This window comes from Rhinolophus sinicus, chromosome 11 (genome assembly GCF_057876585.1).
Source record: "Rhinolophus sinicus isolate RSI-liver-muscle chromosome 11, RSI-T2T, whole genome shotgun sequence".
NCBI lineage: Eukaryota > Metazoa > Chordata > Mammalia > Chiroptera > Rhinolophidae > Rhinolophus > Rhinolophus sinicus.
The window spans coordinates 21,646,815-21,673,992 of NC_142511.1; the positions used below are offsets into that span (position 1 = coordinate 21,646,815).

Sequence of the window (27,178 nt, forward strand, 5' to 3'; positions counted from 1 at the left end):
CATTAACATACTCTGCAAAACCATCTAACCCCTGGCAGAGCAATTTGCAATATCTTTCAGATTTCCAAATACATATATTCTTTAACCCAGAAATCCCATTCTGGGAATTTGCCCTGCAGATATAACTACGTATGTACAAAAATGACATATGTACAAGGTAATCCATGAGAGTACTGTTCAGAAAAGCAAAACTTTACTAACAATTGTCACCCCAATAAACTTTAGTAATCAAAAAAAAAAAAAAAAGATTGGAACTATCCATGGATCCATCAAAATGACCGTTAATCCATGATGTATCCCACAATAAAATTGTATGCAGTCGTAAAATCAAATTAACAAGGAATCTCCCTATGCACATACATGGAAATATCTCTTGTGTATTTTGATAAGTAAAAAAATAAAGCAAGATTCAAAATTGCATTTGTTATTGGAAAGGTGCAAAATAAAAATATATACTAATTTCTTAGCTTATATTTGTAAAAGTAAACACTAAAAGGATGCATAAGAAACCAATAAAAGCAGATCTCAGTTTAAGGGTAGGAAAGAAAGGGGTGAATGGTGATAGAGTGGAAGCAAGGATTTTCAGTGTATACCTGTTTACATCATTTTTACTTTTGAAATATATAAACACATTAGCTATTTTTAAAAATTATTTTTTTAAAAACTGTATTGTTTCTAGATTGCCACACACTTACCCTTCTACACAGCTGAATTCTATATGTGATCCAAAAGAGTAATCTGTTTTAACAATCACTTGCCCGTTATGTAATTCTCCTGGGTTTCTGCATTGTTTCTCTGAGAGAAAATTTAAAACGAGGATTAGTGATTTCAAGTACTCATAGATATGGCATTAGAAAATTTGACCTCTGCTTCCAGAAAGACCAGAGGTTCAGATTCAAACTTATTTCTGATCCTGACTCACTGAAGTTTTATTTTGGAGGATAAATGAATCCAAAAAGTGATTTCATTTTTTCTGGTATATTTTTCCAATAGAGAAAAATGGTCAGTTAAATCACTATGGTAACAAAATCTGTGGTCCAGGATTTAACACACTAACCAGGAAGTTATGCTCCATTCTATGTCTGCGGCATACACTTTGCAGTTAGGCCACTTAAAAATGCATGTCCTGGGCCACAAAAGGCACAAGAAAAAAAAAGTGTGGCTTATACATCCTTCCTATTGGAAAACGTCACAGACATATTCTCAACTGAGGGAGAATCGCACCATCTTCCAAACACAGCAAATAGTTTGGGTGAGATTTCTCTCGAAACTGCATTTCTACTTTCTAGCCATATAGCTTTTTATAATTTTATAAAAAGTGAATCTGGTTTTCAATATATTAAAATTGAATTTGTAGTTAACTTCTGAAAGGAGTATTTACTGAATTATGTTGCAAAGAACAGGCTTATTTTTCAAAGCAGCTGGGTAGCTTCTAATTTTTCTTTTTTATTTATGTATTTGTTTGTTTGCTTGTTTATATTTTCCAAAAAATGGTACAAATGTATACATTGAAATCAGTCACTGACAAACTGGGTAGTTTCTTAGTGGTCAAAGATTCTCATTTGCATTCAGAAAATTTAGTTCCTGAATTTGCAAAAAGGGGAAAAGTCCAAATAAGAAAAATAAAAATGCTCATACTTACTGACACAGAAGACAATATAGTGCCATGTGCCTCCTTGCCTACAGGTAAGAACCTGATTTTTTGAAGAGCTCCTGCTGTAGCCGGGACGGCACTGGTATTTCAGAACAGTTCCAGTTTTAAAACTTGTCTCATTCAACTCATTTACTGGAGAAGCATAGTGTAAAGTGGGTGGTGGACCACAGTCACCTGGACACCAAAATGACAAAGAGCACCAAAAGTTATAACTTGGGACTCAGCATCTTAATATTTTCAGTAGTATGATTTTAGAGCAAGAGCAATTCTTTTCTAATCCAGAAAAATAATAGCTCCTATGATTTCCACTGGTCAATGATTCCAGTGAGTGCTCAGTAATACATATTTGTTGATAAATGATAATGACAATGGTAATGATAACTGATAATGATGAAAGGCTTTCATGCTTTCTCCATTACATAGGAGATAATTTATTTTAGAAGGATGGCACACACGATCTCATCAGCCTATCAGATTTCCCATATCTGCTGACTACATGCATCTGTGCAAAGCCAGAAGTCTACAATTTCCCTCAACTAAACAGTATTATATGTCATTAATAATAACTTTAGGTAACACTGATTGCCTCAGGAAAGGGAAGCTGGGTGGCTGGGATATGAATAAAAACATTTTTAATTTGTGGGGTTTTTATATGTTTTGGATTTTGAATGATATGAAGGTAGAAGCATGAAGCCCTTTAAATGTAAAAATCTTTTTTTAATTGAAGTTTATTGGGGTGACAATTGTTAGTAAAGTTCAATAAATTATAGGTGTACAATTCTGTATTACATCATCTATATATATCATATTGTGTGTTCACCACCCAGAGTCAGTTCTCCTTCCATCACCATATATTCGATCCCCTTTACCCTCATCTACCACCCTCCTCCCCCCTTACCCTCTGGTAACCACTAAACTATTGCCTGTGTCTATGAGTTTTTGTTTCTTCATTTGTTTCTCTTGTTCCTTTGTTAGAAACATAAAAATCTTAATCCTGCTTTCCTTATAAGAATAAAAGGGATCAAATATATAGTGGTGAACACACAATGTGATATATAGATGATGTATTACTGAATTGTACACCTGAAACCTATGTAACTTTACTAACAATTGTCACTCCAACAAACTTTAATTTAAAAAATAAAAATTGTTAAATACAGAAGCGATTTCCCTTTTAGGAGCCCCAGTAGTTGTATACACTTCCTCCCTCCATTCTGGATAAACCCACTGGCATTGAAAATTGTTCAGTCAGGCTGATATCATAGATAATACAGATTAGTTTCAAGTCATGGTTGGGAAACAACTTGGAAAATTCCTGGAGAAGAAATCTAAGGGGAAGTGTCTAGAAAACTGCCTCTTTTATGGGTAGAGCAAATTCCCCCTAAATTCCAAATCCCCTTAAAAGCCAAATTTAAAATAAATTCCTAATTCTTGGTCAAATAAACCCTTTGTTACTGAAGCTGAATTTCTGCTAAGAGTTTAATCATTTCTTTGTTAGTCTTAAAAGTGAGCAAGTGGGTGATCTTGAATGCTTGTTGTCTATCTGAACTTGTCTCCCTATTACTCACCAAGAACAGTGGCCAACAGAGCAGCAACCAAGGTCACTTGGAACAGTATTGGATCAGAGACTCTCCACAACCTGCGGAGGGGCCAGGCTGTCATTTTCCCCTTTCTATCAAGGGTCCCATTTGGAGCTCTTGGAGTGTACATGACTCGATGCTTCTCCAACATTTTTCTGCTGAAAGAACTCAATTTAATAAAGTCATTGAATTCCCACTGTGATAAAGCACCAAGATAAATGCCATGGGGTCTATGTCTTCAAGGAAATTACAGCCTAGAGTGGAAGAAAAGACATGAGCACAATTGTTACAACACAAAGAGAGTGAGTGTTAGCCTCTGTGGGAGCACTCTGCTCAGAAAAGGGATGAACTCCAAGTGGAGAGATGGGAGGTGGCTGTATCTGCGTTAGGGATGCTGTAAAAGTTAGAGAACGGATGCAGGGTAAATTGGGAGAACAGCAGATAATACTGTGCAGGAAAATAACGTGTCTGAAAGGGGGAGATGGTTGTTAAGAAGGGTGCAGCTTACAGGTGTGTCCGAACAGGATATAAGGGCCACGTTTAGGAATTTATGGACACTATTATTTGGGGAATAAAGAGCCATTGTTTTTTGTTTTGGATTTTGGTTTTAGTTTGTTAAAGAGTGACAGATTATTGTGATTTAAGAAGATCACTATGGCAGATGTGTACATGAGAGATTGAAGTGAACAGAGGGAAGGAACAGGGAGGTTGGTTAAAAAGACTATTGTAGTTGGCCAGGTGAGCCACAGAGACGATCTGACCAAGGACATGGTAGAGGAGATAGAGAAGAGGGAACAAATGTAAAACAAAACAAAAGAAAACAAAAAGGCAAGAAAATAATTAGATGGGGAAAAGGAGTTGTATATATATATATATATATATATATATACACATGTATGTATATATGTATGTATGTACATATATGTACATACATACATATATATGTATGTATATATATATATATACAACTGTCAACTGAGGCAATAAACTATCAAGCAATTTACAGTTTTGAAAGAATATACATACATATATATGTATATATATATGTATATATATACATATATATATATACAATTTCCATGAAATTGAAGAAAGATATATATATCTATATATATATAGATATATATATCTATATATATATAGATATATATAGATATATATATACACCGTGTTTCCCCAAAAATAAGACCTACCCCAAAAATAAGCCCCAATTAAGATCGTCAGCCAGACGGACGCATTTAGTACGTTATGACGATGTTCCAGAAGAAGATGGCATGACTGTATTTGAATAAATGTAGATTGTTGTACATGAAAAAATAAGACATCCCCTGAAAAGATGCCCTAATGCATCTTTTGGGGCAAAAATTAATATGAGACCCAGTCTTATTTTCGGGGAAATACGATATATATGATGTCAAAAAAAATGTATACACATTTTAAGAAAAGAAAACTGTATTAAAATTGTAATATACAATATATACCAATAACAAAAGATGAATACAAGTCATGTTTGACTTCTGCAATTACAAGAGGTGCTCAAAGTGGTTACCGTCAGCGTCCAGACACTTCTGATTATGGCCAACTACTGCTTGAGCATAGCTAACATCTCTTTAAATGTGTATACATGGTATACATATATACCAGGGGTGCCAAAAAAAAATATACACGTGGACGCTTTGGTCAACGTTGCTCAAGCAATGTTTCAGAAGTCAAATGTGGCTTGTATTCATCTTTTGTTATTGGTAAATATTGAGTATTACTATTAAATATAGTGTTTTCCTTTCTTAAAATGTGTATACTATTTTTTGGCAATGTGTGTGTGTGTGTGTGTGTGTGTGTGTGTGTGTGTGTGTGTGTGTGTGTATGGTGAGGGAGAGATCTATATATGTAGAGATATACATATATAAAAAGAAAAACATATGAGATAAATGTACTTTCATTATTTAATTAGACTAAAGACTTGTTTAAAGCAAAGTCATGAAAGTTATTTTTCTCTTCACCACCACATACATTTCCTTTGGAAAAAACAATATATCTTAAATTTACATTAGAAATAGTCCTTGTCCTCAAAGGAAAATACAAAGTTCACTGCCAATGAATGTTGAATTTCGTTTTTTATTCTGACACCTCCATTAGGTCCAGATGATTCTACACTCCCCGTGTGTCTGTAATTCATACTAAGCACATATCCATTTAGATAAAGGGAGTCACCTCAATATTTCCCTCAACGATGTTTCTGTCCCACATTATAGGGGGGAAAAGTTTATAGTGGCCCTTCACACTATGTGGCGGGGCCTCACTTCTTCACTGAGTAATGACTCATAAAATCTTATTGTTCTAAAATTCAATTCTGATGAAACCATTCCTCCCCCAGTTGTCAGTTGTGGGGGCATCCACCCATGCACATCCTATCCCATGAACTCTTTACATGGCCACTAAGACAATTCTGCCAAAAAATAAATTCGACCTAATGAACAATTTATCAAATGTATTTTCTTATTAAAATCATGTTTACAGAATTTGTTCTGAATGAATTGAGGTGCTCTAAAATGTTGGGAGGAGCCAGGATTCACATTTGGGGCCTTCACCCACCCCCTTTCTTTTGTGTTGTTTTTCTCTCTATTTTCCCAGTCCATCCCTCCCAATTGCAAGTCTCTATCTTCCTGCCCTAGCAATCTGATGAGACTGGAGACAGTTAAGGCTAAGGCAAATTCCACAGAACATAAACCAGTCCACTAAATCGTCTGTGAAGTTTATAAACTATGATAAATTTCAATTTAAAAAACTGCTATGAACTATTTAAAAACTGTAGAAATAAGTTTCTTTAATTTTTGATAAGTCAGTAGATTTGGCATGTTTATCGGATTTTCGTGAAATTGAAGAAAGAGATTTTAAAATACCAAAATATTGGCAAAATAGAATTTCACTATAAAAAATCAAGAGGAGAAGAGTACAAAGTGAAAATTTCCCATATGAATTGTTGCAAATGTTATTACTGTATATTCATAAGAAAAATACATACATTGAATATACTCAGGAAAATATGAGTATATTTATAAAAATATACCCATAAGATTAAATCCTTACCTTCAGGAAATTGAACAAAAATAATTAAAATGCTGGTACAAAGAACATATTGATTAGCTATGTACAAAAAGAATATATTTACAATTATGGAATATATTCAATAAATACTTCTTAAAACAATGTCAAGTAAAATGATAATCTGATAAATTCAGCAAATTGACTTCAGTGACTTGACATTCATTCAGCTGGTCTCTGGTGAATAACTTTTCAGTAGTTTGGTCTGAGCCGGTGCTTCAATTGTCCAGGACAACCTAGATCCCCAACAGTTCCAAACACTTTCACCCCTCCTACCCTGCCCAGATCCTCTGCCCCCTCGCCCTTTCCTCTTTGATTCTTACTCATCCTCATTCTCCAATGTCCCCTCTTGTCCTCCAGGCCAGTTTCCATATTCCAATTGCAACTTAGTATTTATCATTCTGATTCTGACTTGGCTTATAGACAACTGAAGTCTGTCTTGACGTCAGAGGGTGGGTTCTTATTCATCTCTGCTCCCCACCGTACCGAGCCTTGTGCCTCGCACACAGTTATAATGCTCAATGAATATTGGTTGAATTTAAATTCAAAAGCACCTAGGGACAAAATATGGTTTAAAGAAAAAGAATACTGTTCATGTCCATATCTACTCTTACAGTGTTTGTTGTTTGGTCAAGGTCAGATTTTAACTGATTTTAGAGCAAGACACACTTGTATCTTAATGAGAGCAGACCCTAGCGATGTCACTCTAGGCTCTTTTCCATCCACATCCCGAAGTCATCATATAATCAGCCAATCAACAGAGGACAGTAAAGAGGTAAGGAATAAACAAAAACTAGTGCCCCTCCCTCCTCAGGTTATGACAGGAGGTAAAAGGCAGCCTCATGTACAAACCCTACACTGTGGACAGGGATTTATATCACTCAGCCTCACACCAAGGCCAGACACAGGACAACAATATGTGGCCAGGCCCTGGGGTATGGACCCTGGAGGGTTCAACCCTGCTTCCACCACGTGAGAACTATGTGCCCCTGGGCAAGATACTCAGCACTCTAAGCTCCTCTAAGCTTCAATTTTCTTTTTTATAAAATAAGAATAATAACTATACGTGTCCCAGAATTGCTGAGAGGGGGCTGGGCTTGCTGAATGGACAGCACATAGTAAATATTCCACACACAAAAAATGTTAGGGAAGAGAGTTGCAATGTGACTCTGACAGGACCAGAACTCTTAGAGTCAAAACATCATTATAATAATGATGTAAATTGTAATGATGGCTGAATCACCAAGATACTTTAAACTCTGGTACAGAGGAAAGCCCACTGGCAGTGCCACACCCAGTGCAGGGACTCTGGTGCCCACAGAGTGGGGCCGGCGGGGCTGTCCGCTGTCCTGGTCTTCTTTCCTCATCCTTAGCTGTCTTCACGGGAGGAGCTCATCTACCCCACAACTTTGGCCATCATCCATGAATTACCCACAGATCTCTGGACCCAACTGTCTCCTGTAGGTACAAAATCTTACGTGCTCCATGAACTGAATTGTTAATAAAAATCTTACTGTGCTCTGGTTACTTCCCATATATAAATGTTGAGCCATTCAGGCCTTCCTCCTTTAATCTTATTGCTAACTAGAGGAATTCCAGTGCTCAGTCTGAAAATTGTGGAACTTTTAAAAGTCGGTGAAAGAAATCTCAGCAAAATAAGGAGGAAATACTTTCTCTTCCCCTGCAGCTGCGAAAAGCAGATATCGACATCATAAAACTGACCTTGCAAATGTTATTTCTAACAAAGGAGTTGTTCCTGGACTTTACAGATTGTAGCTTTCCTTCTTGAACATAACCTTTAACCCTGGAAAAGTCTATAATTCTGACTGGTTATTTCAGCAAATTGTTTTTTGCTTGGGATAATACTTAAATTAAAATTTCTGTTTTTCCCTGGTGTTAATATCTGTGAGTTTTCTTTGCAAACCCAGAAATAAATTTTTACACTTTCCTCTTCACTTACAGTCCTGAAAGTAAGTGAAAACTTTTGACTCTGTTGAATTTTTTGTTTAATTTCAGCTTTATTGAAGTATAAGTGACTAAACTGAAAGTTATTTCAAGTGTACATCGTGGTGATCTGGTATGTACATGTTGTAAAAGGATTCTCCCCCACCATCTAGTTAATTAGCACATCCATCACCACATATGTTTGTCCTTTTTGCCGGCAAGAACCTTCAAGTTCTACTCTCATAGCAAAGTTTAATTATACAACACAGTGTTATCAACTGTAGTCACTATGTTTTACATTAGATACTCAGACCTTCTTCATTTTATAACTAAAAGTTTGTACCCTCTTACCAAGCTCTCCCTATTTCTCTCTCACCCCCAGCCCTGGAAACCACTTGTTAGATTTCTTATTTAAGCAAAAAACATTTTTTAAAAAAAATTTAAGTTATAATTTCCACGGTTTAGATTAGTATTTTCAACTGCATCATTTTTATTTCCCAGGGATCTTTAATTCAACAGACTCCAAACTAAATGCACTATCTTCCTTTCAACACTACTTGACCTCTGCACTTTCTGTTTCAGCTAAAGTAATAATCTCCACTCAGCCTCCCAGGCTAGAAACCTAAATCATCCTAGTCTCCTTTCTCTTGGCCCATTTCCTTATTCAGAGTGCAATCACTTTGGCCATAGCAGCATTAGAATCTGTCCAATCACTTTGGCCATAGCAGCATTAGAATCTGTCACTCTCTCCTACACCCCAGCCTACACCATAGCAAAAGCCTCCAAACCTTTGTAAGCCAGCTTCCACACTGCTGTGGTTATAACCCTAAAAAGCAATTTACTTAAGAACTCCATGGTTCCTAATTCCCTGGGTGTCCATACCTCTCCCTCTGTTTCTGCTCATTTAAAACACTGTGCTTCAACTTCATGAAGGTGCTTTCCTTTCCCAAAACATAGCCTGGAATTTTTTTAAACACCTGCAACTATTTGTGTAGAATGTCTCATGTGCATGAATGCTCTTACCTCCAACCTCCAGATCAACTGTCACCTCCTTGGTGAGGAACCACCCTACACCACCAAGAAGTATCAATCTCTTCTGTGCTCCCCTAGTACTTCTCTGATACAATAGTTGTAACACCACATTGTATCATAGCTTTCTATTCACTTTTGCCTTCTGAGATAGATTGTGGGTCCCTTGAAGACAAAGAAGGTGTTTATCCAACTTTCTTGTCCCAACTTGCTATTGAAACTGGCATATAACAGTAATCCAATAAATGAAATTCAATTTAGTTTTGCCTTCTTAATAATAACTAACTGCTTTACTGAGGACCAAGTGAAATAATGTGTGTAAAGTGCTCTGTAAATTTTAAAGAGATGATACATTGATTTGACTTCCCTTACTAGTGCTCAGGATGTATGGTGGCTCTTTGGGTCAGGGACAACATTGTGTTTCACCATCGTACTCCTTGTGGTTTCTCAGCAGAAACTGCACAGAACTCAGGAGACCACAGAGTACGAAGATGGAGGATAGCACTTGTGTGTTGAGAAGACCAGAGTTTGAATCCCAGCAATCCCATCTTCAAATTCTCTAATCTTGAAGCAGCTACATCATCTCCTTGGACCTCAGCTTTTCATCACTAAAATGATGACATTAAACTCAGACCATCTTTCTATTCCCTACAAACTCCAGAATTCTGTAACTGCCCACTGAAAAGCTAAGACTTTCCTAGCAAATGCTCTCATATTTCAATGACATCATCATCTTTTAAATCCCTTCAGAAATAAAACCAACTCAAGAGCCATAGTCTACATGGTGGGTCTCATAAATAATCCCATCAGCACTGATCAATTTGAGAGGCACAGGGGAAATCCTCAGGCCAAAATTTCTTCTTCCATTAGAGATTACTTCTTGAGTTAATGTATTTATTTTATCTAAACTTTCCCTTTTAAAATTCAGATGCCTTTGTAAAGAATGATATTTGTTCCCACTCTCAGGTGGAGTGTCTCCTTGCTCACACCTGCACTCGCAATCACATCACGTTCAGACTCCAGAAAAAACTGGCTTCCACACTTTCCTCTCCCTTCCTAGAATTTCTTTATCTGTCAGCTCCTTCCTTCTGGACTCATATTCAAATGTATCTCTACACTTGAGGGAGAGAAAGAAGATGAAGACGACTAAGCCTTCCAGCTTCAGAAACTAATTAGAGACTGACTGACTTATTACCCTCCTTATTAGCAACTCTAAAGGTCTTTACTGTCGGTGGTGAAGAAGGTGTGGAGAGGTTAAGAAAATCTCCAAAGGAAATTGCATCAATTTTCAGAATGCAGACTATGAAAACCCGGGGTCTTTTGAATCCCTTTGGGAAGTCTGGCTTGCCTCCTGTCTCAATTCCCTGACATGGAGAGATGATTAAAAGAAGAAGAACCAACACACTCAACTGTTATATGCAATAACAAGAGCAACATCTTACTTTTTTCTGTTTCAGTTTATTTCATTAGTGTGCATCATTACTTCCCCATTTATAATTTTAAAAAACTGAGGCTCGGAGGGGTTAAAAGTACTCTTCAAGTCATGCAATGCCCTGAAAATGCAGTACTCCTGAAAAGATTTCTGTTGAAACACCCCCAAGTCTTTGTCTGTGTCTCAACCTTCTAGTCTTGCACTCCTCAAAGGGCCAAACCACAAGCCTTTCCCCCAAGGTCCCCCAAGTAATCCACTGACCTGCAGGTAGCTGATGAAGAAAGAAGTAGAAGACTTTATCACGGTTCCTTGCGTAGTTTTTCAGGAAAGAAAACTGCCTTGATCTCTCATAATCCTGGTTCCGTCCCAGATAAGGGTTTACCAGAAAGCCCTAACGTTGGCTAGTAATTGCTCCACCAAAAAATCCCGGAATTGCAGCCATGTGGTTGGCTGATCAAGGACAGCTAGATGGAAATGAGTGGGCAGAGACTCTCTACTGGCTCAGTGAATGATTAACTGCAAAAATATAGCACCACTATTTACCTAATCTCCTTCCTCTTCACCAGTCCTCATTCTTGATAACATGTTGCAATCATTTATTTTTCTCCTCTGCCAACCATTTCCCTTAAGTGAACAAAATAATATGAATTTGATGCCAGAATTTTTTTTTTTCTTTTCATAAATACAAGAAGGTTGTACAAGATGCAATCCAGCTAACCTGGAAACGTTGGATGCCACAGGGTTCAAACTAGGTTCACAAAGATGATCTATTTTCCATTAGTCCGTCTAGCTTTCCTGGGGGCTCAGAGAACTATGGGTGACCCGGCCCTGTGCTGGTCTCCATCCCATCCCAAGAAAATACAAAAGGTGGGGAGTTTAACATATTTACTGAGTTCCTGCTATGTGCCAAGTTGCCTGGAACAACATTAGTACTCAGTAAATGTTAGCTACTACCACCACCCCAACTACTAAATGCTGGGTGTAAGATGACCTCCAGAAGTTAGTCTATCACTGAGTGCTGCTCAGAAGAATGTGATGAAGGGCCAGCCATGTTTGTTATCACATCAATCTAGAAAGGATCCCAAACGCTGACATTATCAATTAAGCTATTAAGCCTCAGGATTAAGGTTGTGTGCTCAGGAAATTGCTATTAAAAAGCAAGTTCTTCCTGACAACTTCACTTTTTCTGTAATAAACACCAAAAGTCTCAAAGATTTCAGAAAAGAAGTTGAACCACAGCAGAAGTTTTGACAGAGAGATGACATTTGGGCTGGGCTTTGAATGAAACGTGGAAATTATTAGATGAAAGAGAGAAATTGGAGGTAAAAAGAACATAGGCCAAGTCACAAAGGTAAGACAGATTTGCTGTTTGGACAAGACTGAGCATAAAGAAGGATTCCAGATTGTGCAAAATTCTGAGAGCTGAGTTAGAGGAAATGTCATCTTACAGCTGGGTCTTCAAAATACCATTTCCCAATCTATTGCAGTCAGAAGAGAATCGTTTGTTCTTTTCCTTATTTTCAATGCCTTTCATCCTGAAATGTACCCTCAACCTTGATGAAACCTCAAATTTCATTTTTCTTCTGTTGTGACATGTTGACCTTCTCAAGAGGCTCCTATGTTTCCTGCCTATTCTTTCTCATTAATCACTCCACACCCCTCCTTTTTGTGGTCTTCCAGTCTGGCTTCTTCCCACACTTATTGACAAATCTCTTTGAGGCATGCCCTTGTCTCCAAATCCAAAAGTTCTTTAAGTCATTTCTTGTGATTTCTTAGCAGCCTCGAACACCACTGATCATCTCCTTTCTGAAACTCTTCTCTGTTGTCTTCCATTATCCTAAGCCTTTCCTGATTCTCCAGTCTTACTAATTGCTCTTTCTTAGTTTTGTTACCTTCTCTTCCTTCTTTTCATACCTAAATATATCCCAGGTTCTTCTTTAAAATTTTTTTTTCTTCCACATCTTTAATTATCTTACCTGCTCTCATGGCTTAACTAGTCCCTATAAGAGAACTACTCCATAAGTACATCTCTATCTCTGATTACTCTCCTAAATGCAGACCTACTTTTTTTGTTGTTGTTGGCCATTGGACATCTTACAAGCACTTTATACTCAGCACAACCAAAAGGGAACTTCTCATTTCCTGTCCAGAAGCTTCATCTTCTGACCCCCACATTAATCTAGGCTCCCAGGAATGAAATTTCAGACTTGCCTTTAAACCTTTCTGCTCCCTCATTTTCCAACTTGTCAATTAGTTGACAAGTTGCTGTTATTGGATTTTGCAATGTCTTTCATGTCCGTGGTTTCTTTTCTGTTTGTACTGCCATCAAGCCACTTCAGGTCATCATTGTCTCTCATGTGGACTGTCAGTAGCCCTTTCAATGGATTCTCTGTCTCAGTTTTTTTTTCCTACTTCCACCTATATACCTACTATTGTGAGAGAAATATTCTATGTCCTGTCCTCATCAATTCCTTGTTTGAAACTCTTCCATCTCTACTCACTACCTACCAAATAAACTTTAAATGTTTTTAACATACCCTTTGACGCCCTCTATAAATTCACTGTAAAGTATCTTGCTAGCTTTTTGTCTCATCACTTCCCATGCTTTATCTAGGTCAATTCAGGCTATGTGCAGTTCCCTAAACATGCCCCATCTTTCTTGCCTCTTCATAGCACCTTTTTAAAAAATTATTACTAAACACTCAATTTAAAACACTACAAAAGTTTAAGAGAATAAACACCTGTAATTTCATCATTTTAAGAGAAGTGTTTTCATCTGTGCCTATTATTGCCTCATCCTTTTCTACAAGAATAAAGGTTTTGATAAATGTAAACATAAGTACTTGTTATTTTGTATTCTAGTTTTACTTAAGATTATATACTTAAGATTTTGTTGTTCATAATTATCACTGTAAAAGGCTGCTTTACATTTGATGTACCATAACTTATTTAAAAATTTTTTAAAAGATTGGACATTTCAAATGATCACAAGGTCTTGCTAGTGTAGATAATACAGGCAATAATATAATGAATAGCTTCAAATTAAAAATCATTTTGCTCAAGTTAAATTAACCCTAAGAGTGGACTTACTTGGTTAAAGAGCTCATAACTTCATTCCACTTGGAATATCTCCTTCCTAATCTTTGTCTCTAACTCCTACTCTCTTTTAAAGGCTCAAATAACTATGACCTCTTCCTTGACAATTTTCCTGCCTCTTCCTCGCAGACAGAAGTCATCCTGTCAGCTAACATCTGAGTTCCCATAGTGCACTGTTCTGTGCAAGGTGTTTATTTCATCCTAACCACCTGAATTAATCACTTATATAAGTATATATCTATATATCTATATGCCAGCGGTGCCTATCTTAAAATGTGTATACATTTTTTGGCACCTTCTGTACATCTATATACAAGTCTTATGTCTATTAATAGACTGTGGGTTACTTCAGAGTCCATCTGTTTCTCTCTTTTGTAACTTCACCTAGAGATGTTTCCATTATTTCAAGCTCTCTTATGTATTTGCTTTGTATTTTACCCAGATTTCCCATGTGTTTTAAGTAAAGGTCAGAGTGTAAAATGGAAGAAGCTTGTCATATCAGCTCAGTATGACATCTTGACGGGAAAACCTTGGGATTCTTGTGTCTTCTGCACTCAAAAAAAGGAGAAGAGAATATATTCACTTGTGTTGTTCCATCTCAAATTAACCATACAGGGCTAGGTTTCATCCAAAAGACCAATATTTCTGCAATATCACTGCAGAATATTTGGAAACCTGGTTTTATAAACATGATGTAAGGGAGACCCAGGAGAGTTTGGGTCCTAATTCTACTTTTTTCTCAATAGATCATTTTAATATATAACTGTTTTGAACCTATTTCCCGAAAATGAGAGGTTAATTTTTACCTCATACATTTTCATTAATTTGAGGTTAATTTTTGCCTCATCATTCCTGTCTCATATTAAAATATAAGATAGCACACCCTTAGCTGTGATTCTAGCTTCCCATTATTTTTAAAAACAGGAATTTAAACCCTTAACTCCTCATTAATGTGTTGCTAATTCTAGTCTTAAACAGATAACCACCACATTTGGTCTTTCCACATTCTGAGTGCAACACACACACACACACACACACACACACACACACACACAATGCATTACACAACCGCAGTTGGTTACTATGAAGTTGCTTTCCAGTGCAATGAGGGAAAAATCTGAAACCAATTTCAAAACCAAGAGGAAAATTTATTCATAAGTGTATTTCCATTACCCAGTTGGCTCAGCCCCAATGTAAGGGCAATACTTTTGCCTCCAACTCAGCTTTCTTTATTTCCAGAGAATATTTTAGTTCCTCCACTGTTAAGCCATTTTCCTTTAATCTTTTCTGAAAGTTTTCTATGGTTTTGCAAAAATCCTTCCTCTCCCGAGAGGCAAACTGAAGAAGAAAACAAAAATCTAGGTTACAACTTAAGGACTGAGACCCCATTATCCACTCTAAAGCCCCTGAATGGGGGCTCAGATACAGACTAACTCAAGTAGGGATCTGGGCCTTCAACAGGATGCTTAAATGTACTTGTTATTATCCCAGTAGAAACATAAACTAAAAGAGGGTTTTCAATGAAAATTGATCTGTTCAGTGTTTTTTGGAGTCTAGAAGAGTTTTATAGACATTTCACAGCAATACTTGCAAGTCTAAGACACGAGTTTATGTACCTTGCTCTATAAAGTACATAAAACAGCAACTCCTTCTCACATGGCCTCATGAGGTATTTGTGATGATGTTGGCGAATGGGAACTTCCATATATAAAAATGTGAGTTAATAGTTAATGAGCCCCATTCTACAATCAGACCAAGGCCAACCCATTCAAATCCATCCAAAATTGAACAGATATTTACTAAGCATGTGCCAGGAGAAATGCCAGGCCCTGGAGTTACAGTGGTGAACCAGACAAACAAGAGTCTACTACTTACAAGTGCCTTCTCACACGCAGTCTGGGGAGCCAGTTTGGGAACTTCTTGGATCAATTCACAGACTGGAAGTGCGCTGCTCCACTCCCCATCAATGCACTGCTGTTCTTGTGTGCCCACTAAGTGGTACCTGAACAGAAATTAGAATGGCAACACCCTTAGTCTTTCCACTTTCTGAACTGGGTAACTAAGGCTGGTTTTGTGCCATTGTAGTTCAGTATTTCATAGTGTGATAAAAACCACCTCTCCATCCCTGATCCATAATGTATGCTTAAGTTATCTCAGTATAACAAAGTAATAATAAAGTAAAACCACTCATCTGAGGGGTGCAGAGGACCCAAGTGATGAGTCAACCCATAAAACATGGAGAAATGAGAAATTCTGAATATGTGTGTTTACATACACAGTTTTTGAATGGGGAGGGTGAGGAAAGAAGCTCTTCATCATTCAGTTAACTTTTTAGAAAGCATCTATCATCTATACTGTAGAAAGGAGTAGAAAGCTAGAAAGAGCCTTCAAATAAATTTTAACGAACTTTAGTAAAAGTAGTAAAAAGGAGCTGTGGTTTTAATAAGAAAAACAGGAGAGCTGACTATAAAATTGGTTGGAGATACATAATGAGATTGAAATTCTAGTGAGGATACATGACCCTGAGTTAATAAGATTTAGATAAGGGAAAATAAAGGGTAGATCTATAAGGTGGGTGACCAAGCAATCTAAATTAAGGTAAGACTTTAGGATATTTTAAGGGTCTATACTTTAAATCGTTCTATTTCTGCACTTCCATATGTTCTGTATTTATTTGAAATTTTTGTTCTGAGATTCTTTAGAAAAACACATATTTTTAATATTTTGTCTTATCTTAACTAAGAGAAAAAAAGTGATACTTTAATTAGGATAAATAGGATGATCAGTCTGTCTTTTGAGGGTTGGGGAGAGCTGGTAGGAGGCTAAAGCAGCTCTCAAAATCAGAATGAGCTCAGAATCCGGAAACAGTAGGAAATCAGGGGACTGTTAGTAGTTTGAGACAGACTGAGTCATTCCCAAAAATGATGCTACTAGTCAATGAGCAAGAACTCATATTTGAAAGGCTGTGTATACTTACCTCTCTTCACAGTAATAAGTAATAGTAGATCCTGAGTTGAAATTTCTTCCTTCAAAATAGCCATGAGCTGGAATCCCAGGATGGCCACAGTCTCCTGAGAGACAAGAGTATAAGAGTGACAATCGGGAAGTCCAGTTATGCTCAATTAACAGTGCTCCCTAAGTGCAACTGTCTATGCCAGCACCTGCCATCTCCATAACAGCACATGTGGGACCTTGGGACATCCTCTCCATTCATTTCCTTCTGGTCAAAATCATCTTGGTCCATGGAAAAGACCCCCTCTACCAGCTCATCCTCTGAGTCAGCGATTTGTGTGTACTTTCTGATTGACAGGAGCTCAAGGAAAGAAAGTTTAAGTTGTAGGGAAGTTAATTGTCAGTGTGCAAGAAAAAAAAATCAGACCATAGGTAGAAGTGGAAGAAATAAGTCCCTGAGACAGGAGATAAACCGTGTGAGCTCAAATGGAGGTTGACAACCCCTGTGGGACAGAGATGCACAATATGAGAGCTTCAGAAAAAAGAACAGAGCTGGAAGCAACGAGGATGAGTCTGTAAAACTGTGGAAAAAGAGATGGATGAGGTACTAGATGTTGTGAGTTTGGGTTCCAGCTCTTGTAGTAGCCACCTGGCACTAAAGAGTTCATTTCATCCCCCTCATCTTTCCCCTAACCTATAAGAGGAGCAGGTAAATGATATTATTTCCAAGCTTCCTTTCATCTCTGAGATTGAGTCTAAACATGATCAAGATTAAAGACTAAATCCATAATAATACCAGATGAAACAGACTTCAGCATAAAAAAAGGTAACAAGAGACAAAGACAAAGACGTTTCATAATGATAAAGAGAACTATACAACAAGAAGACATAACAGGCATCAATATTTATGCCCCCAATCAGGGAGCACCGAAATATACTAACAGAACTAAAGGGAGAAATTTACCAAAACACAATTATAGTTAGGGACCTAAATACATCATTAACAGCTATGGATAGATCATCCAAACAGAAAATAAATAAAGAAATAATAGCCCTAAATGACACATTAGATGAAATGGACATAATTGACATTTATAGAACACTTCATCCCAGAACATCAGACTATACATTCTTTTCTAGTGGACATAGAACATTCTCAAGGATAGACCATATATTGGGGTATAAAACTAGCCTCAACAAATTTAAGAAGATTGAAATCATACCAAGCATATTCTCTGATCTCAGGGCTTTGAAATTGGATACCAACTGCAGAAAGAAAGCGGAAAAACCACAAACATGTGGAGATTAAACAATACACTTTTAAAGAATGACTGGGTCAAAGAGGAAATAAGAGGAGAGAGATCAAAAGATACATAGAAACAAATGACAATGAAAATACATCTTACTAAAATTTTTGGGATGCAGCAAAAGCAGTTTTAAGAAGGAAATTTATATCATTACAGGCCTATCTCAAGAAGGAAGAAAAATCCAAGATAAATAATCTCACGTTACACTTTAAAGAACTAGAAAAAGAAGAACAAATAAAACCCAAAGTCAGCAAGAGGAAGGAAATAACAAAAATCAGAGCAGAACTAAATGATATAGAGAACAAAAAGACAATACAAAAAATAAATGTGATGAAGAGCTGGTTCTTTGAAAAGATTAATAAAATTGACAAACCCTTGGCTATACTCACTTAGATAAAAAGAGAAAAGACACTAATAAACAAAATCAGAAATGAAAGAGGGGAAGTTATCACGGATGCCACAGAAATAAAAAGGATCATCCAAGAATACTATGAAGGACTATGTGCCACCAAATTCAATAACCTAGAAGAAATGGACAAATTCTTAGAAACATATAGCCTTCCTAGGCTGAATCACAAAGAACTGGAAAATCTAAATAGAATGACCAACAGTAAGGAAATTTAATCAGTCATCCAAAACCTTCCCAAAAGCAAAAATCCGGGACCAGATGGCTTCACTAGTGAATTCTACCAAACATTCAAAGAGGATCTAATACCTGTCCTGCTCAAACTCTTCCAAAAAATTGAAGAACAGACAATACTCCCTAATTCATTTTATGAGGCCAACATTACCCTGATACCGAAACCTGGTAAGGATAACACAAAAAAAGAAAATTAAGGACCAATATTTCTGATGAATACAGATGCAAAAATCCTACACAAAAATTCTAGCAAATTGAATGCAACAATGCATTAAAAAGATTATACATCACGACCAAGTGGGGTTCATCCCAGCGGCACAAGGATAGTTCAACACACACAAATCGATCAATGTGGTACACCATATAAACAAAATAAAGGACAAAAATCATATGATTATATCAATAGATGCAGAAAAAGCATTTGACAAGATACAGCATTGATTTATGATGAAAACACTTAATAAAATAGAAGGAAAATATCTCAACATAATAAAGGCCACATATGACAAACCTTCAGCTACTATCATAATTAATGGTGAAAAACTGAAGCCCTTTCTTCTATGTTCAGGAATACGACAGGGCTGTCCCCTATCACCTCCGCTTTTCAACATAGAACTGGAAGTCCTAGACAGAGCAATCAGGCAAGAGAAAGAAATAAAAGGCATCCAAATGGGGAATGAAGAAGTTAAAATGTCACTTTTTGCAGATGACATGATGCTATGTATAGAAAACCCTAAAGACATTACCAAAAAACTATTAGAAACAATAAATGAATACAGCAAAGTTGCCAGCTATAAAATCAATGTCTAACTTCCATTGCATTCCTATATACTAACAATGAAATCTCAGAAAAAGAAATTTTTTTAAAAAATTCCTTTTGCAATTGCAACAAAAAGAATAAAATACCTAGGAATAAACTTAACCAAGGATGTGAAAGACTTACATACCGAAAACTGTAAGACATTTTTAAAAGAAATTGAAGAAGACACAAAGAAATGGAAAGACATTCCATGTTCATGGATTGGAAGAATCAACATAGCTAAAATGGCCATATTACCCAAAGCAATATACAGATTCAATACAATCTCCATCAAAATCCCAAGGGCATTTTTTTAAGAAATAGAACAAAACATCATCAGATTTGTATGGAACCACAAAAGACCCTGAATAGCCAAAGTAATCCCAAGAAAAAAGAACAATGCTGAAGGTATCTCTCTCCCTGCCTTCAGCTTGTACTACAGGGCAACAATAATCAAAACAGTATAGTATTGGCAGAAAAACAGACACACAGACCAATGGAATAAAATTGAGAACCCAGAAATTAACCCACATAAATATGGACAGATAATTTTTGACAAAGAAGCCAAAAACATACAATGGAGAAAAGACAGCCTCTTCAATAAATGGTGCTGGGAGAACTGGAAAGCTACATGCAAAAGAATGAAAGTAGACTGCTCTGTCACCATGTATGAAAATTAACTCAAAATGGATCAAAGACCTAAACATAAGATCTGAAACAATAAAATGCATGGAAGAAAACATAGGTACTAAACTTATGGACCTTGGTTTTAAACAGCATATTATGAATTTGACCCCAAAGGCAAGGGAAGTAAAAGCTAAAATAAATGAATGGAACTATATCAAACTAAAAAGCTTCTGCACAGCAAAAGAAACCATTGACAAAATAAAGAGGCAACTAACCGAGTTGGAGAAGATTTTTGCAAACAACATCTCCGAGAAGGCGCTAATATCCAAAATATATAAAGAACTCATACAACTCAAGAACAATAAATGCAACAAACAATCCAATTAAAAACAATCCAATTAAAAAATTAGCAGCAGGCCTGAATAGACATTTCTCTAAAGAAGACATATAAATGGCCGATAGACATATGAAAAATGCTCAACATCACTAATCATCAGAGAAATGCAAATAAAAACCACAATGAGATATCACCTCACCCCAGTTAGAATGGCTATCATCAACAAGACAAATAGTGACAAGTGTTGGAGATGCTGTGGAAAAAAGGAACCCTCATACACTGTTGGTGGGAATGCAGACTGGTGCAGCCGCTATGGAAGGCAGTGGGGAGGTTTCTCAAAAAACTAAGAATAGAATTATCATATGACCCAGCAATCCCTCTCCTGGGTATCTACCCAAAATATCTGAAAACATTTATCTGTAAAGATATATGCGCTCCAATCTTCATTGCAGCTTTATTTATGGTGGCCAAGACATGGAAATAACAAAAGTATCCTTCGATAGATGAATGGATAAAGAAGTTGTGGTAGATATACACAGTGGAATACTACCCTGCCATAAGAAAAGATGAAATAGTACCATTTGCAACAACATGGATGGATTTTGAGATGATTATGCTAAGGGAAATAAGTGAGAGAACCATATGATTTCACTGACACGTGGTATATAAAATTCAAAACAACAAGGGAACAAGACAAACAAATGAAGAAACAAAAACTCATAGACACAGACAATAGTTTAGTGGTTACCAGAGGGTTAACTGCGTCTATTGATATAATCATATAGATGAGAGTAAACAGGATCAAATATATGGTGATGGAAAGAGAACTGATTCTGGGTGGTGAACACACAATGTGACATATAGATGATGTATTACAGAATTGTACACCTGAAATCTATGTAACTTTACTAACAATTGTTACCCCAATAAACTTTAATTTTAAAAAATTAAAGGCTAAATCAAGAATAATTACATAGGTGTACATTTATTGAAACATAAAGGTCTTCAAAACAAATAACTGAATATAAAAACAGCAAAGCAAAAGAGTATGTATAATATAATACTATTTTTGTAAAACACAGTCATACACAAACATATCTGAGCAAAAATGTCTGAAAATTATAAATCAAAGTATATATATATATATATATGAAACCTACTGGGTAGTAGGTTTGTAGGTAATTAATTGTTTTCTTCTATTTTCTAAATTTTCTACAACAGAGATGCATTACTTGAGCAGTTAATAAATAATTGTTAAAAAATCAAAAACTGATTTCAAAAGCTGTATAGAGGAAAGGAAAAAGAATTTCAACGAGTTGATTAAACTCAATTTAGACAGGGTTTTTCTGGTGACTGTTAAGAGTACAGTTTTGAATTGAAGGAGATGATATGGATCCTGGGTCTAAATAGAAAAGAATCTGCTTTATTCAGGGACCTAGGGAGCTTCCCCTGGAATTGGGCATTGGGCAATGAACTAAAACAAAATGACAGACAGAGATCCTGTATTTTGGAGTTAGGATAGGACCTACCTGAATTAAAGGGGAGTAAAACAGAAAAAGCCCCCAAAATATAAATATTTTAAACCAGTGTCAAGCTAATGAGGTAGATGATTTTATATGCTTGTGATTTAACAGCATCTAGTATATATGTATGTTTTAAGTAACCCCAAACTCCTAAATAAAAATATATACAGTTTCTATTTTAAAACTGCCTATTTATTACTTTAATAGCGACTGCCAAAATACATTCAAAGAGTCATATCACTTTCTCTTGCTGACATAAGTGGCTGGTCCCTCATATACTGAATGATATTAGATGACATCAATTTTTGAGCTAATCTGATCAGTAAAAACTTGGCATCTAACTTTAACATCTATTTCTATAATTATTAGTAATGTTTACTAGTCTTTCATAAGTTTGAGAAATATAAATGCTGTTTGTGACTATTTTTGGAATTGCCTATCCTTAAAACTTTACTTTAAAACTAAACATATTCTTTTTTATTATTAAAATTTATTGGGGTGACAGTGGTCAACAAAACTACATAGGTTGCAAGTGTACAATTATCTAATACATCATCTATACGTTGCATTATGTTTTCACCACCCAGAGTCAGTTCTCCTTCCATCACCATATATTTGATCCCCTTTACCCTCTTACCATATGATCCAGCAATTGCACTCCTTAGTATTTACCCAAAGGAGTTGAAAACTTATGTGCACACAAAATCTGCACACAATGTCTATAGTAGCTTTATTCATAATTATCAAAACTTGGAAACAACCAAAATGGCCTTCAGAGGTGAATGGATAAACTGTGGTGCATCCAAAAATTAAATACTATTCAGCGATAAAAAGAAATGAGTTATCAAGCAGTGGAAAGACATGGAGGAACTTTAAAAACATATTACTATGTGAAAGAAGCCAGTCTGAAAAGGCTGCCTACTGTATGATTCCAGCTACAGGACAGTCTGAAAAAGGCAAAGCTATGGAAACGATAAAAATATCAGTGGTTGAGAGGGGTGGGGGAAGTAGAGAGATGAATAAGAGTACAGAGGATTTTTAAGGCAGTGAAAATACTCTATGTATGATATATGGATATATGTGATTATACATTTGTCCAAACCCATGGAATGTACAGCAAAAAGAGTGATCCCTAAAGCAAACTATAGACTTTGGGTGATTGTGATATGTCCAATGTAGGTTCATCCTTGGTAACAAATGTACCACTCTGCTCAGTGATGTTGATAATGGTGGAAGCTGGGGGGCAGGGGTATAGGACAATCTCTGTACCTTCCTCTCAGTTTTACTATAAAACTAAAACTGCTCTTTAAAAAAATTAAGTCTTTAAATAAATAAATTTGCAATGTTAAATATATACTTTTCCAAATGAGATTTTAAAATTAATTTTTTGTTTCATATTTTTTTAATTTAAAATTCTGATTAGAATTGCATTGTAATACCAAGTTTGCCCACCCAGAATCATGACATATCTTTTCTTTTATTCAAGTTTTATTTTATGTCCTTCGGTAAATTTTTATGTAGGTCTCACGAATTGAATTATTTTTACATTTCAATAGTCACTTAATAGTTATGACTAGAAAATAAAACTGTTGATTTTTCAATATTTATTTTGTATTTAAGAATAAAGTTTTTAATAAAGTTTCTTGTATCTTTTAAATATATTTTGCAAATAATGATATCCGGTGAGTCAGCAATCATTCTATGAGTCTATGTAGAAATAAAAGCATATATATATATATATATATATATATATATATATATATATATATACCTTTATATAGCATATATACCATTTGTTTCAGCATTGTTTGTAATAGTAAAAATATGGAAGTAAAATAAACATTCATCAATATGAGCGATGTGGAATAAGATATGGCATCTCTACATGCAGTTGTTAAAAAGCAGAAGATAGAGCTATACATACTGATCTGAAAAGAATTCCCATGTAAATCGTTATATGAAAAAAAAGCAATGAAAAAATATGTGTAGCAAAGACCCATTTTTGTAGGTATATATGTGTGTAGGTATACGTTTGTGCATTTGCTTTTTTAAAATGTTTGCATAAACATAAGGAAAAGCCAGGAAATAAACACATCTAATTATGTCTGAAAGCTGTGAATTGTAGTGATGGATGGAGATACTTGATACTTTCAACTCTTATTTTATATAATTTTGCAACGAATGAGTTATGATTTTTTTCCTGTTTTTGTGTGACAAATAAAAACTTTGTCACTATCTTGAAATAAAAATAAAAAAAGTTGGATGTCCCCAACTATCCTGTGTTGGACCTAGTGGGACGGGAATGCTACTTGAGAAAAGAATAAAGTGGTGTTCACTGTTTGAATGCTGTTCATTTCATCGGACTGTATCATCTGAGTTGAAGTTCAGCTCTGTGAGCTCCACTTGTTTCGTGGCTGCCTGTTAGATCCTAAGCCCTTCGCAGACACAAAATAGAGGAAAGCATCACAGGGATGTGGCGAATGCCTAGGATGTCACTGCTGATCAGTACCTTTGGGATTTGGACTTGTTTCTCTTGTACTTACTGCTTCTGCAGACGGGAAGGGGAGGCACCCAGGTGTGGTTCTCTAGGCACTGGCTCCAGTTGCTGCCCTTGAGGATGTAGTCCTCTTTGCACATAAACGTGATTCTGTCATTCACATTCACAGGGCCTGGGGAACTGAACTCACCATTCACCAGCACAGGGTCAGGACAGTGGCCCACTGAAGAAGAAAGAGGCAGTGATCGATCTGAATGGGCCAGGCGGAAGCCCCACACAGCAAAGGCTAGACCTCCTCAGCCATCATTAAGAAAATAGGAAACTAGAGCCAAAACTGCACTTTTTAACAGGAACTGGTGCATGGTACCAAACCATATCAATGAAGGATGAGAAAAGACTGGGTTGGCCTAAGTGTGGTAGAAAAGGTCCTGGTCATACACAAAAGTGACAATTGGCACTTGAGCTTCCTAAAAGTAATTAAGCATACGGTATAACTGGAAATTACCAATAGCATATGCATCATTCTGTTATGGTAAGCTTTGCTCAAAATTGTTGAGCCTATGTTTGAGGCAAGTGTTTCCTTCCCTTTCATCCAGCCAAATACATACATTACCCATCACTTCTTACTTTGTTTGGTTTTTCCCAGGTAGAAAAACAAGAGAGAACGCAGAGGAGTGTGAATTTGGTCATATGAATAAAAGATAAGCATGCTGGTGTGCTTTATTCTAGGTATGAAGGAGAACTAATCCAGCTATTCCTGAAAATAGTAACGCTAAAGAGGGTATAGACGAATTATTCTCCATCACTATAGACGCCATAATGAGTTTTGTGAACTTGAGCAAATCACTTAGAGCTCAGTTATCACATCTGTAAATTGAGAACATAAATTTTTCCCAGTTCAAAAGTTACATGACGAATGAAATAAAATGATATGATATTTACTTCAAAATAATAATGCAAAGCAGAATTGTAGCTGAAAAAGGATTAGTCATGTGTTGATAATTGTTGAAGCTGGATGATAAGAACATATGAGTTCCTTTTACTCATCTGTCATTCACAGTTTAAATTTATCATAATATAAAATTTTAAAGCAGTATGATATTAAACAAATTACAGCCAAAAAAATAATCATTTTAATATATGGTAGAAATTCTTTCCTTCTTGTAGGGGTGATTGAGTCTATTAAGAGCTGGTCGTGTGCCATCTACAAGAAGTTCCATCACTAGAGTGCTTTAAAACTGGACTCCTATAAGTTGAGAATTTTGTTTCTTACAGAATTTTCACATGCCCTACTGAAGTAGGACGTGAAAGAATGCAGTGAAATGACAAAATGGACAAAGAAGCAGAAAGAGCAAACTTACAGCGGCACTTGGGAGTGGGGCCGTTCCACTCCTTTGAGGCATTGCAAAAAAAGGTTTTCTCTCCTACCAGATGGTAGCCCTTAAGACAAGTGTAAGTCCCCAGAATTTGTCCCTTCATTTCCTTTGCAATAAATATGCTGTTGTCCACTGGGGGAAGTTCTGGACAGCTCTGCGCTGCAAGGAAAAAGGAAACAGATTCACTTGGCATTTCATGTGCTGTGTGAAAACCCGTTAGACTCCCCATCCGACTTTCTTTTTGATGGATTATTGATTCTGATTCCTTGTACTCATTCATGTCCATGTACACCCACACCCCTCCTTACCCAAGGATTCCCAAAGATTTGTTTTCAAAAGGAATTTTACTCAAATTCAGCCGTAAGTCATCCATTCCCAAAGAAAAAAAATTCCCTTTTCAAATGACGGCCCTGGAGTTTATAAGACCACTCAAGATTTTAAAACAGGTACTGTTTTTGCTCCTAAAACAGGAGGGGGAAGTAAACAGGTAAGTAAGTAAACCCATTTCACAGAGCAGAATCATCATTAAATGTTTACAAAGATCCTGTGAAGTACAGAGTATTAGGTCAAGCAATGTGAGATTTTTCAACAAAGTAAATATATTTCATTGATTTAAATTTCATTAAAACCCTTGACAGAATGCCTGATGACCCACAAACTCATATCAAGTGCCTTATAAACTGAGCTTAAGAAAAGCATACGTACCATCTGAGCCAGAAATCAGCCACACAACCACAAGATAGCACACAAACCGAAAAAACATCTTGTGATCAATTCCTTGACCCAGGCTGGAATTAACCCAGCCTAGACACCTTATTTGGGTCAAAATGATCTTCTAACACGGCTTAAGATGAGACCACCACCTCCTCCTAGAGAAGATGTATTGATTCCCCTTCCCTGAAAAGAATGAGGAAAAAAAAAAAAAAAGAAAACCTACTACAGGAAATAAGAACAGTAAGGAAGTTGGTACAGGGAGGGACTTTGCAAAAACACAAAGGGCTGGTAAAAGAGCTGCCAGTTTTAAAACTCAGTTTCAGAAATTGCTCAGGTTCTGTTCATGCGAATCCAGTTGACCAATCCCTTTGAACTGTAGGCTTATTTTTCCACAGAAGACTGGGGCCAAACAGTCTTGTCATGACCTTCACTTCTGTCAATATTTGCCAGTGTTTACAGTACACTTTTTGTAACTCTCTCCAGCATTGTGGGTGGAGGAAGGGGTGCCAACGCTTTCCCAAGTAAAACCCAACTCTGGGTGCTACCTTACCACCTTTTCTCAAATACCA

At 36.3% G+C, this 27,178-nt stretch overlaps 2 protein-coding genes across 5 annotated transcripts in view; both read right to left on the reverse strand.

Annotated features, from left to right (window-relative positions):
• Positions 1-11,269, reverse strand: part of LOC109458658 (C4b-binding protein alpha chain) — a 58,617-nt gene extending 47,348 nt beyond the window's left edge. Inside the window, exons 1-4 of one of the 4 annotated variants that reach the window (XM_088801704.1) lie at positions 11,003-11,143; positions 3,223-3,389; positions 1,643-1,828; positions 696-795 (exon numbers count right to left, since the gene is read on the reverse strand). In XM_088801704.1, the coding sequence (XP_088657830.1) occupies positions 696-795; positions 1,643-1,828; positions 3,223-3,385 (449 nt within the window). In that variant the 5' untranslated portion in view covers positions 3,386-3,389; positions 11,003-11,143. Of the gene's footprint in view, positions 1-695; positions 796-1,642; positions 1,829-3,222; positions 3,489-11,002 lie in introns of all 4 variants that reach the window. The other 3 variants (XM_074321963.2, XM_074321962.2, XM_074321961.2) reach the window with 3 other exon arrangements.
• Positions 11,270-14,964: 3,695 nt separating this feature from the next.
• On the reverse strand, positions 14,965-26,888 carry C4BPB (complement component 4 binding protein beta). Its single transcript, XM_019752450.3, has 6 exons — positions 26,601-26,888; positions 25,881-26,054; positions 24,566-24,742; positions 16,815-16,908; positions 15,713-15,839; positions 14,965-15,175 (listed from the first exon to the last, which is right to left on the reverse strand). The coding sequence occupies exons 1-6, from the start codon at positions 26,656-26,658 to the stop codon at positions 15,020-15,022; spliced, it is 786 nt and encodes a 261-aa protein (XP_019608009.3). The 5' UTR covers positions 26,659-26,888; the 3' UTR covers positions 14,965-15,019.
• Between the last annotated feature and the right edge of the window lie 290 nt (positions 26,889-27,178).

Bases quoted from the DNA above. Each gene is read 5' to 3' on its own strand.
- C4BPB (XM_019752450.3), bottom strand. From the start codon at position 26,658: ATGTTTTTTCGGTTTGTGTGCTATCTTGTGGTTGTGTGGCTGATTTCT. The intron at 26,055-26,600 runs GTACGTATGCTT...TTTTCCTTGCAG, and splicing joins GCTGATTTCTGGCTCAGATG to CGCAGAGCTGTCCAGAACTT. The intron at 15,840-16,814 runs GTAAGTATACAC...ATTTCTGTTCAG, and splicing joins ACTTATTACTGTGAAGAGAG to GTACCACTTAGTGGGCACAC.